This window comes from Oncorhynchus tshawytscha, linkage group LG01 (genome assembly GCF_018296145.1).
Source record: "Oncorhynchus tshawytscha isolate Ot180627B linkage group LG01, Otsh_v2.0, whole genome shotgun sequence".
Lineage (NCBI taxonomy): Eukaryota > Metazoa > Chordata > Actinopteri > Salmoniformes > Salmonidae > Oncorhynchus > Oncorhynchus tshawytscha.
The window spans coordinates 18,519,502-18,532,214 of record NC_056429.1 but is presented as its reverse complement, the minus strand read 5'-3'; the positions used below and the strand labels follow the sequence as shown (position 1 = coordinate 18,532,214).

Here is a 12,713-nt window from a genome sequence, read left to right as displayed (position 1 = left end):
ATGCTGCTGACTATTTGTAACTATTATAACACTAAAAAAGTGTTGCACTTGTGCTATTCTAGAGTTAAACTACAATAGCCCTGCCTATAGCCCTGTTCTGTACATAATCTTGCTATAAAATGTATTATCCTCAATTATATTTCATTCAAAGTTCTACTTTCCAGGAATGTCCCTAGCATCAGTAAAGAAAGCTACGTTGTAATGCTGTATTAGAACAAGGTAGGGCATGCAAACCGTCTCACACTGGCCAAAGAATGAGAGGCATGAAGAACCACCAGTGGAATATATCGCCCTCGTCTGTCCGAGTTGTGGAACTACTACTACAGCATACACAGTACTATCTAAGTATAAAGAGTGAGCCATGTGGTAAAATGTGTCATTAAATTAAAGCTAGAATCCTTCATTTAACGAATAACAAAGAGGTTACATCCACCTGTGTATTGGTAAAAAAGCTGAGGGATTGGCCTGGAGAAATGTAACCACTCTCAAATATATAGACAGAGATATGGATGCAAGGACTGACCATCCATAATATCAAAAGTATAGTTTTAATTAGTTTTGAGGCTATCCAGCAGTCAAACTCATTCCATGGAGGGCCTAGTGTCTGCATTTTTCTTTTCTTATTTCAAGACCTATTTAAGACCTAAAGCAGAGTTAGACTACTATGTTAGACTACTATGTATTGTTCCAATAGTATACTTAAGTTAACATATATCAAAGATGATATATGACAGCTTATATAATATTTAATTGCATTTTATGAATCAATTTGTACCATTTCTGTTCTTCAGTACAAATCACAAAGTTTGGAAATCCAGAAATGGATCTTCAATGGAGAGTGTGAAATCGGGATTTATTTAACTAATGACTGCTCTAATTCAATGCACTGCATTTTCAAATTGAAAATCAAATATAACCTCTCATCAGAATGTGACTTCAGTACGCTACATCTGTGTACTGCATTTTGACTTGACTCCCTGTGATTATTTAGGTTTTGTATAAAAAAATATATACAAAGCCTTTACAGTTGATAGCTAATAGTTCATTGCAAATCCCGAAGTGGAGCTTTTCACTCGGTCAGGAGTTGATTTGGCCATGTGCCTCTCCCCATTTAACAAGTCATGCTTTCCTCTTGTGTTGAATTTGAATTATTTCCACAACGCATATTCTCTTTGTCTCGATAGTATAAAACTCAGCAAACACCAACGTTCAGCTATTTGGAGGCTTGTTATGTTTTCTTATAATTGAGGCCTAACATGTAGGGGAGGCCTGTCTTTTAGTGTTTAAAAAAAGGTTGTACTGTCGCTTTAAAACAATGCTGTCACGCCTACTTTCAACACACTCCTTGAGGCTCGTGATGTAGTTGCGCTGTGATTGGAAGCGGAGAACCGTCGTCCAGCGACCCCTCTGTCTCTCATTGGCGAAGGACTATCTTTCGGCTCTGGCTCTCGCGGGGCTGCTGTACGAAGATGGCGGCCGAACTGGTGGAAGCGATGGTAAGCAGAGCTCCGCTCGCCTGGGTTGATAGAAAAGGGTCTGCTGTAGCGTGGGGTATGGCCTGCTAGGCTGGGAAACTGTAAGGGTGTGTCATGAATACTGTCTAAAATGATTTAACTTAGCTACTTAGTGATGGTTGATTAATTGTATATTGAAACTGGTTTCCGTGCGCTGCTAAGTGCGTCTAGTTAGCAGGGACATGGCAAAGTGATGAGACCATAAACATTCGCCAGCAGGGAGTCGGCGTGAAATTGTACCATTCAGTGTTTAAGCAAGATATTGCATTAAGCATTCGGGCCATCCGTTGTCCATTTGATGTATTTTCAGTATTGGGGGTGACAACAGAACAAGTGGAGTTAGCTTAGCTAGCTATGTAACCAATAGCCTAGCCTCTGTTGTCAGACAAGGCAATTGCTCAATGCCGCTGTCTGGACAAAACAGTAAGCATGTCACTGAGGCTTATGCACGAACTGTAGAAATTAAGTCAGTTGATGAGATTGACTGATGTAGCTAACTTGTAAGGTAATTTTCTTATTAACTAAATAGCTAGCTAACGTTCCATGTATTGCTGGGTCTTCGACTATACTGGTGTTGTGTCCTATAGTAGTTAAATGAGGGACCAGTCTAGGTTTTGCTTGCAGGAAATATATGTATGGCGTTTAGGAACAGAAGGGGCTCATAGGTCACGTTACTGAATCCTAGAGGGTATGGATGGGAAATATTGCTCCAAGCAAATACTGACACTGATATTTCAACCCAGCAAAAAAACAAGTTAGAATGACCTGAGTATACACTTAAAAAAAATGTTTTTAGACACCTGTGCCCATCTCTTTGTGTAGGCTATTTTTCTTATTGGGACTTGCCTAGGTCAAGGAATCCAAAGATTGTAATCCAGAATCAAAGATGGTAATCCCAAAACCTCCCCTCTTCTTCCTGACCCTCTCTCCATTGTCTTCACTCCAGAACATGGTGAAGAATTTTCGGGTGTCTGACCTGCAGACGCTGCTGGCCTCCATGGGCCGCAGTAAAAGTGGTCTGAAGCAGGACCTGGTGGGACGGGCGCTGAGGCTGGTGCAAACAGAGTGCAGCCCAGAGCTGCTGAAGAACGTGCGGCAGCTCTATGAGTCACGCTTCCCCAAGGCGTCGGGTTGGCTGGCTGCCCGGCGCCCGGAGGGGGTCTCTGTGGCCTATTCCTCCCTCAGCTCCTCGCCCACTGGCACACAGGGCACAGACTACCTCAACGGCATCCCCAAGCTGTCCTCCACACCAGCAGCTGAGGTCAAGCTGGTGTCACTGCCCTTTTACCAAACTCTTGAGAAGCTGTTGCTGCCAACGGAGCTGAGTGAGTGATTTTTGTATTATTATTTTTACTCGCAGTGACATGTCAGGCTAGTCTTTGTAGAGAGGCCCAAACATTTACTGCTCAAACGATAAAGCTCAGAAGAATACTTCCTGGTCAGGTCTTGTGGTCAGAAAACCCCCTGGCAATTGGGCCCTGGCCCTACACATACAGTGCATTCGGGAAGTATTCGGACCCCTTGACTTTTACCACATTTTGTTACGTTACTGCCTTATTCTAAAATTGTTTTTCTTTTATTTATTTTCTTTGTTCCCTTCAATCTACACATACTACCCAATAATGACAAGGCAAAAACGTTTTTGGAAATGTTTGCTAATTTATATATAAAAATAAACTGAAATATCACATTTTCAGCCCCTTTAGTCAGTACTTTGTTGAAGCACCTTTGGCAGGGATTTACAGCCTTGAGTCTTCTTGGGTTTGAAGCTACAAGCTTGGCACACCTGTATTTGGAAAGTTTCTCCCATCCATCTCTGCAGATTCTGTCAAGGTATGTCAGGCTGGATGGGGAGCTGCACAGCTATCTCCAGAGATGTTTGATCGGATTCAAGTCCGGGCTCTGGCTGGGCCACTCGGGCATTCAGAGACCTGTCCCGAAGCCACTCCTGCGTTGTCTTGGCAGTGTGCTTAGGGTTGTTGTCCTGTTGGAAGGTGAACATTCACCCTTAGTCTAAGGTCCTGAATGCTCTGGAGCAGGTTTTCATCAAGGATCTCTCTCTACCTTGCTCCGTTCATCTTTCCCTCGATCGTGACTAGTCTCCAGACCTTGCCGCTGAAAAACATCCCCAAAGCATGGTGATGCCACAACCATGCTTCATCGTAGGGATGGTGCCAGGTTTCCTCTAGACGTGCTGCTCTACCATAAAGGCCTGATTGGTGGAGTGCTGCGTTGATGGTTGTCCTTCTGGAAGGTTCTCCCATCTCCACAGAGGAACTCTGGAGCTCTGTCCGTGACCATCAGGTTCTTGGTCACCTCCCTGATCAAGACCCTTTTCCCCTAATTGCTCAGTTTGGCTCGGCGGCCAGCTCTAGGAAGAGTCTTGGTGATTCCAGATTTCTTCCAGTTAAGAATGATGGAAGTCACTGTGCTCTTGGGGTCCTTCAATGCTGCAGAACATTTTTCGGTACCCTTCCCCAAATCGGTGCCTCGACACAATCATGTCTTGAGGTCTTCAGACAATTCCTTCGACATGGCTTGGTTTTTGCTCTGACATGCACTGTCAACTGTGGGACCTTTATATCGACAGGTGTGTGCCTTTCCAAATCATGTCCAATCAATTGAATTTACAACAAATGGGCTCCAATCACGTTGTAGAAGCATCTCAAGGATGATCAATAGAAACAGGATGCACCTGAGCTCAATTTTGAGTGTGCATAGTAAAGGGTCTGAATACTTATGTAAATACGGTATTTCTGTTTGTTTAATACATTTGCAAGCATTTCTAAAAACCTGTTTTTGTTTTGTCATTATGGGGTATTGTGTGTAGATTGAGGACAAATGTATTTTTTAATCAATTTTAGAATAAGGCTGTAAGATAACAAAATGTGGAAAAAGTCAAGGGGTCTGAATACTTTCCCGAATGCACTGTATATTACTGATAGAAACATGCCATGGCATTAAAATTAGAAGTACTAAGGACATTTTGGACATTGCACAACATCACTATGCTTTGTAATGTGTATGATCTATTTTTCTGCACCTGTCCTTGTAGTTGCCCAGAACAGTGAGAAACTGCAGGACAGTCAATGTGTATTTGAGTTAACACAGAGCCAAGCGGACCAAGTCAGAAACTCAACGTGAGTATAACACTTTTATTAAAAGTTAACTGTCTATCCTACTGCTTGTGACTTTGAATGAGCACTGAGGGTACCATAATTTTTCCCTCTTGTTGTTTCAGTGAGCTTCGGCCAGGAATGAAGGCAATCCAGGTGGTTCTTAGGTGAGTTAAGATGTCCAAGTTTGGACACACCTACTCATTCAAGGGTTTTTCTTTATTTTTTACTATTTTCTACATTGTAGAATAATAGTGAAGACATCAACTATGAAATAACACATGGAATCATGTAGTAGCCAAAAAAGTGTTAAACAAGTAGCCACCCTTTGCCTTGACAGCTTTGCACACTCTTGGCATTCTCTCAACCAGCTTCACCTGGAATGCTTTTCCAACAGTCTTGAAGGACTTCCCACATATGCTGAGCACTTGTTGGCTACTTTTCACTCTGCAGTCCAACTCATCCCAAACCATCTCAATTGGGCTGAGGTCAGGTCATCTGATGCAGCACTCCACCAATCTCTTCCTTAGTCAAATAGCCCTTACATAGCCTGGAGGTGTGTTGGGTCATTGTCCTGTTGAAAAACAAATTATGGTCCAACTAGGCACAAACCAGATGTCTGCGTCTCACAAAGATACGGTTGGAACCAAAAATCTCCAGTTTGGACTCCAGACCAAAGGACAGATTTCCACCAGTCTAATGTCCATTGCTTGTGTTTCTTAGCACAAGCAAGTCTCTTCTTCTTATTGGTGTCCTTTAGTAGTGGTTTCTTTGCGGCAATTAGACCATGAAGGCCTGATTCACACAGTCTCCTCTGAACAGTTGATGTTGCAATGTGTCTGTTACTTGAACTCTGAAACATTTATTTGGGCTGCAGTTTCTGAGGCTGGTAACACTAATGAACGTATCCTCTGAAGCAGAGAACTCTGGGTCTTCCTTTCCTATGGTGGTCCTCATGAGAGCTAGTTTCATCACAGTGCTTGATGGTTTTTGCGACTGCATTTGAAGAAACTTTCAACGTTCTTGAAATGTTCCCTATTGACTGACCTTCATATGTTAAATTAATGATGGACTGTCATTTCTCTTTGCTTATTTGAGCTGTTCTTGCCATGTGGCCAAAATATTGCTATCTTCTGTATACCCTCCTACCTTGTTACAACACAACTGATTGGCTCAAATGCATTAAGATAGAAATTCCACATTAACTTTTAACAAGGCACACCTGTTAATTGAAAGCATTCCAGGTGACTACCTCATGAAGCTGGTTGAGAGAATGCCAAGAGTGTGCAAAGCTGTCATCAAGGCAAAGGCTGGCTACTTTGAAGAATCTCAAATATATTTTGACTTAACATCTCTTCTTTTTTTTTTTGGTTACTACATGATACCGTTTGTGTTTCATAGTTTTGATGTCTTCACTAATATTCTACAATGAAGAAAATAGTAGAAATAAAGAAAAACCCTTGAATGAGTGTGTCCAAACTTTTGACAAGTACTGTACATGTTAGGTACATACAGTTGATTTGTAAAACTCAAGTATGCAGTTATAGCCTATGCCATATCAGTATCTAGGTTTACAGCAATTTGTTTAGATTTTCATGCAAATGTTTGCTTAAAATATGCAAATTTCACAAGCAGTGGTCTATTTCCATCAAACGGTCTTGTTTATTAAAAGCTGTGCGGAATGACGTGAACATAAAAAGCACTTTGTCGTAAAACTTTTAATTTACCAAACAAAACAAGTACAATGTGTTTCCATCCAGTTTTTAACTCTGCCGTTGGTTTTGGCACAAGAAGTCTGCAACAAACGGTAAATGTGCCCACTGCTCTAGCCAACAGCTCGCATATGCCGTGCAGAGGGTAGGCTTCATGATGACATTTTGAATAAGAGCAAGATCATTTTTATTTGTCAATTGACAGCCAAGCATTGATCATCATGTCACTAGCGTCAAACTAAGACCCTCAATATTTACTGGAAAGGAGCATCAAGATCATCACTGTGCACTTTCACCACCCTGTGAAGTTCATCAATTATTTCATCTGTAGCCTAATAAACTGCAGTGCACATTCTTTTCTAAGTCATGGGAGAACCACGCAACATTCTACATTTTACTTTGAGATTGTTTTTTTGTTCTGTTGACATTTGGAAAGTTTTCCTCTACAGTGTCCTCGTTTGTCAACAGTGAAAGTAAAAAAATAAAAAAAGGTGTACAATTTGAAATGTGTGTATTGAATGACAAATCTGACCACCTCAACCATTCATTGGGAATGGCTCAGTGTCTATTCCCTGAGCCATAAATGTTGCCACTTATCTAACACTGCTAACCAATGAACCTCCTATGCTGTTTTTACGATGCTTTACAGAATCTGTTACACAGACTCCATCGGTGTCCAGGAAGATCAGTACCCTCCCAATATTGCTGTCAAAGTCAACCAGTCTTACTGTCATGTACCGGTGAGTATTCAAGATGGGGAATCACATCAGGCATACAAACCAACTAACTAATCAGAAGAAAATGCTTAGGCCTAAATATTAGAGGCTTAACATGTCTGTATTTGTTCTGTACAGGGTTACTACCCTTCTAATAAGCCAGGTGTGGAGCCGCGTCGGCCCTGTCGCCCAGTCAACATCACACCTTGGTTACAACTCTCCACTGCCACCAACCGGGTCACTGTCACATGGGGCAACTTCGGCAAGGTCAGTCTCTGGTTGACACTGTTCTGTAATTGAAAACCTCACTGCTGTATTCCAAATTTGTTTTGATTCATTTTTATGACAAGTTTTTGAAATGGTGTGGTTTGTTTTCTGTAAAACTTCATATCTGCTGCTTTCCAGTGTTCATTCTGCTCACTGCTCTTGTTCTGTGTGCAGCGCTACTCTGTGGCAGTGGATTTAGTGAGGGTCTTCACATCAGCAGAGCTCTTCGGCCAACTCAAACACTGCTCAGTGGAGAGTGCAGAACGCTGTCGTGAACGCAGTAAGTGGCCTCAACATTTTTCTCTTTCTCCCTGTTTTTCATGCTTCTTGCATTTTAGTGATGTTCACTGTGTAATGCTGTGTGATGTTCAACTAGTTTCTCTCTGCTGTGTCCAGTCCAGGACAAGCTACGCTTTGATCCAGAGAGCGAGATCGCTACCACAGGGCTACGGGTGTCCCTCATCTGTCCTGTGAGTATCTGGCTCCCACCCTAATCCATATCCACCCAAGAGAGGAAGTCACAAACCTTTGTTGTTTCTGACCAAAAAAAGAGAACTCATGACAAAACAGGTTACAACCCACCATTTGTCCACAGCTTAATAATCAAATCAAAGTGTATTCGTCACATGCGCAGAATATAACAGTTGTAGACCTTACCGTGAAATGCTTACTTTACAAGCCCTTAACCAACATTGCAGTTCAATAAATAGTTAATAAAATATTTACTAAATAAACTAAACTAAAAATAGAATCAATCAAAAAGTAACACAATAAATGTAAATAACAATAACTAAGCTACATACAGGGGGTACCGGTACTGAGTCAATGTGCGGGGTTACAGGATAGTCGAGGTAATGGCATGTCTCCCTTTCCTCCTCTCAGCTGGTGAAGATGCGGATAGGTGTTCCATGTCGGGTGATCACCTGTGCCCACCTGCAGTGTTTTGACGCGATCTTCTTCCTGCAAATGAATGAGAAGAAGCCCACGTGGACCTGCCCTGTGTGTGACAAGCAGGCTCCCTTTGAGCTGCTCACCATCGATGGGTAAGTAAGGCACGTTGAGACTTACTAGCACTACCACTCACAGGAATTTGAGAACCACGCTTCCTCTTTGCATGGGTCATTGCTTGTTCAACCTTGGAAACAAACATTTGCATTTTTGGAGCAATTTGTAGACTCCTGTTAAAACCTGCAATGGCTTACCTACACTGGGCTACATTTTCAATAAGGCTGTTGCCTCTCCCTGTTCTATTGTGGAACAGAGTAGAATAGTAGAAATATCAAACCATTTCCATTGGGCTCCTGAGTGGTGCAGTGATCTAAGGCACTACATCTCAGTGCTAGAGGTGTCACTACAGACCCTGGTTCGATTCCAGGCTGTATCACAACTGGCTGTGATTGGGAGTCCCATAGGGTGGCACACAATTGGCCCAGCGTCGTTAGGGTTTGGTCGGGGTAGGCTGTCATTTTAAGTAAGAATTGATTTTTGACTGACTTGCCTAGATAAATACAATTCCACAAACTTCCTATCTAAGATTTGAAAGTTGATAATGTGTGTTGTGGGACACATCTGATCGATCCCTTCTTGTGTGTCCTGATATGATATGTACTTCTCTTACTGACTGTTTGTCTCATGTTTCAGGCTGGCATCTGAGATCTTAAAAGAGACCCATGAGGATATTGAGGAGATTGAATATCTGACTGACGGTTCATGGAGACCCATCCGAGATGAGAAGGAGAAGGAGAGGGAACGCAGCAACACGCCTGACTACCCTGTTCTGGATATATGTAAGTGCATGTCAAATATTGCCATTATTGCCTTTTTGACAATTGCAGACTAACGTTTAGATTTTTAATTTAAGTTAAGACGCCACGCTGTGTAGGTCATGTCTGTTTATCTTTTTCTAAACAGCATTGGTTTGTAATAGTGTGTGAACCTGTTCCTTCTTCTCAGGTGTTCCTGAGGTAAATGGCCACTCCCCGGCCCACAGCAGCACCAGCCAGACGGGGAAGTCAGGAGCTGGGTCCACGGCGGGGGGGGCGGGAGGAGGAGTGGTGGTTGATCTGACTCTAGACTCTGAGGAGGAGGGGGGAGGGGCTGGAGGAGACAGCGACGACACTGAGGACAGCCAGGACAGCCCGGCCCCCAAGAGGGGCCGATACGACTATGACAAGGACCTGGTCACAGCGTACTGACTGGCGGACTGACCCCACAGACTGGGAGAGAGGGTTGGGCTAAGTTGGAGGACTGGAAATCATTAGTCCCTACTACATCACCCGCCCCCACTACTCTAGCATATATTCACACAGACACATGCACATACATGCACTGTCAACCTCTGGAGTGGTTAGGCTTCCTCAATACACCACTGGAAAAAGCAGCTCCCTGACACTTGTGACCCTCCCCCTCCCAGCATTCAAATTCTGTATCCTCCATCATAAAGACCATTGAAAAGAGTAGCCTCCTGAACTATTTATCCCCTCCATCTTCTTGTACTTTGTATTTGACTTGAACTTAAGGCTCTCAAAGCCACAAGCATTTGGTGTTTGCGTCTCAGAATTTCGTCACTTTTTGTGATCGCAGGCAGTGGGAGATATGGAGCCTCCTCCGTAGTTCAGTGGTAAGAGGTCAAAATAACTTAAATGAAACATTTGGGACACGAACAACAGACTAGATTTTTCTGGAATATGATTAAATTGAACAACACCCCTACTTTTTCTTTCTGTTTAATTTATTCAGAGAATGAAAATAAATTAGCTCTAACAAAACCTTTCCCCATTTTTGTCTTTAAATGCTGACAACCTACCTCAGTCATACACAGCAAACTTACTTGACCAGAGAGAGTAGTACCTGAACTAAGGTTGCTATAGTATTTAACAAGAGGGTCTTTTTTTATTTTTTTGTCTAACTTTTTTTCGCTCACCCGCCTCACTTTTTCCAAACAATTTATATATGGCCTTTCTAAGGAATGGGTTATTGGAATCAGGGTCGTGTTTATTAGGGCACATGTTGCAAAATATATTTTTATGGTTTGTAACAGAAAATTAGCATTTCTTATTGGACAAGTACAGTTGGTACCTCCCTATTTCACTCCATTAGAGCATTTTTGTTCCAATTTGTGCCTACTGAATACGACCCAGGAATGCTGTGTCTTTGACAAGTTCTTGTATATACCCCTCACTGCATTGAAATCTACGATTTGATTTGGTGGCTGAATTCATATGACAAGCAATTGTCTTTGTGGAGAGTTTGCAAAAACAAGCAGTTATCATTTGAGGTTTTGGAACATGCTCTTTTCAGATTCTTCCTAGTGTTCTGTTTTGCCAGTGTTGTTCATATTGATCAAGGAAACAAATGCAGGATGTATTCTTTTCACTTGCCTATTTCATGTCAGTTTTCAACAGTTGGATAGTCTAGACTGACTACTGCTGCATTCAACCTTCCCCTGATATCCTGAGAGCTTTGCAGGGTTTTGAACTGGACTAGTTTTTTTCTTTCTGTTTTTTTTTATTGAACAAGGCTCTAACTAAAGAATGATCATGTCACAAATATTACCATCCACACAATTGGTCAAGATCATGTTGAGGCAATTGTGCCAAACAGATTTGGGTCAGTTATCTCTTGTTGTTAGGTCAGATTTGGGTGCCTTTTTGTTTTGAGTTAAGATTGGTGGAGGCTGGAGCCCACAGTTGTTTGGCTACTTGAGCTGGTCTACACAGGAAGGCTCAGTAAGAAAATTAATTAACTTATTTTTTTTCTTTTCCCTGGAGTGGAGGACTTGAGGGATGTATCTTCAGATCTGGAATGAGATTCATTTGTTAGTGTCGTCATCCATTTTGACTTAATTTTCTTCGTCTTAAGTATTTTATTTATTGATAATTGATTGCTTCACGTCTTTTATTTGAATGGCAGTTTATATTAAAATGTACATATGTCTCAATGGAAAGAGTGCTTTACCAGAGCATTTATATACGGCTCTGATACACGTTTTCAGTAAGGGATGGCAGAACACTTACGAAGCTTGGACTTTTTGTGGAAGAGTGAATGATTGCGGCACAAAGCACTGCCATTGTTAGACAGGTTCCATTCCTTTTCCTCTGAGGAAACTTAGCACTTCTAACCAATTACACATTCTGCCTCCTCCCAGTTCAAAGATATTACCCTCAGAAATCAGCATTTATTATCACATAGATCCTAGATGAATGTCCTCTACATCCGTAATAGCTTCTTCAGAGGAGCTTTTTTCCACAGGCACAGTTAAAATTGTAATAAGCAGTTCATCTTTTGATGTTGTTGAGAGAATTTGGCTACATGGATGGTATGAGTTTAAATATCCTCTTACTTTTATTTACTTTCCAGGTCATTAGATTCCTCACCCCAAGATAGTCCCTGTTTTCATTCAGAACTGTAGAGATGGCATTTCTGTTTTTATAGAACTGTGTTCTGAATTCCAAAAATGTCTCAAATGGTATTGATGATGCATGCATTTGACTAGCATATTGATATTTTGTGATCATCCTGAATTCAGACTTGCATAGACATTTTGTCTAAAGTGTAGTAGTATACCTAATCTAATAACGAGATGGTAACGACCTGAGGAAACTTATGGGCTCTGGTCTTTTATGTTAACCTGGTCTTCCAACATTCTGCAGTACTCATGACATGTCCATATAGCTTGCGGATTGTTATACCGATTGGTGAGTCCTGTAAACATGAGAAACCCGCAATGATTGATGGCACTTTCTGTAAAAGAAACTCAAACCGTAGCCGTGTCCCTAAATATGAGAGTCGTTTTACAACTTAATGCATTTAAGCAACATGTTAATACATCTTGCCGAATTTAATCTTCAACTAACATAAATTACTTTACAGATTTAAATCACATTGTTTAAATTTAAAGGTGCAAAAGTGTAGAAGAACATCGCTGCACAGATGAGATTTCCTCAAGCTTTTTCATATCGTGGGCAAGGCGAGAGGTGAAGTACATGTTGTTTCTAAGGAACTCAATTATAATAATGCTTAAGGTAGCATGAGCAGTGGCTTGCAATCCATGATGTAAATGTTTTGTTTGTCTTTTTATATGTTCATATTAAAAGACAATACAATTAAAATATTTTATTAAGCTTTGAATTGCCTCCAGTTGTTCCAAAAGTCCAATAAAATCACAAATACCAGTGTTGGAACTGATGCCACTTTAGGTGTAAGCGAGGTGGTTGAGGTGTAGATTGGTGTGATGTCCTGTACCTGACACATTTGTCTCCTGTTCAAAAAGAACTACAATTCTAAATAATCCTATTCAAACACCTGTTATTGATGTGTGGAACTAATTTAAAACATTTTTAAATCTAATTGTCTTAGATACTTTTAAAGATAAAATTACTTAACTGA

General features: G+C 41.3%; 1 protein-coding gene across 1 annotated transcript; it reads left to right on the top strand.

Moving 5' to 3' along the window:
• Nucleotides 1-1,339: 1,339 nt before the first annotated feature.
• LOC112231534 (E3 SUMO-protein ligase PIAS4-A) lies at nt 1,340-12,455 on the top strand. Its single transcript, XM_024398270.2, has 11 exons — nt 1,340-1,496; nt 2,461-2,839; nt 4,570-4,654; nt 4,756-4,797; nt 6,992-7,082; nt 7,197-7,325; nt 7,500-7,605; nt 7,722-7,795; nt 8,208-8,368; nt 8,967-9,112; nt 9,279-12,455. Exons 1-11 carry the CDS (start codon nt 1,470-1,472, stop codon nt 9,518-9,520), a joined length of 1,482 nt encoding a protein of 493 aa, XP_024254038.1. The 5' UTR covers nt 1,340-1,469; the 3' UTR covers nt 9,521-12,455.
• Nucleotides 12,456-12,713: the final 258 nt, after the last annotated feature.

Excerpts from the sequence above, each read along its gene's own strand:
- LOC112231534 (XM_024398270.2), top strand. The coding sequence starts at position 1,470 with ATGGCGGCCGAACTGGTGGAAGCGATG. Across the intron at positions 2,840-4,569 it reads GTTGCTGCCAACGGAGCTGA|TTGCCCAGAACAGTGAGAAA; the intron begins GTGAGTGATTTT and ends CTGTCCTTGTAG. Across the intron at positions 8,369-8,966 it reads GAGCTGCTCACCATCGATGG|GCTGGCATCTGAGATCTTAA; the intron begins GTAAGTAAGGCA and ends CTCATGTTTCAG.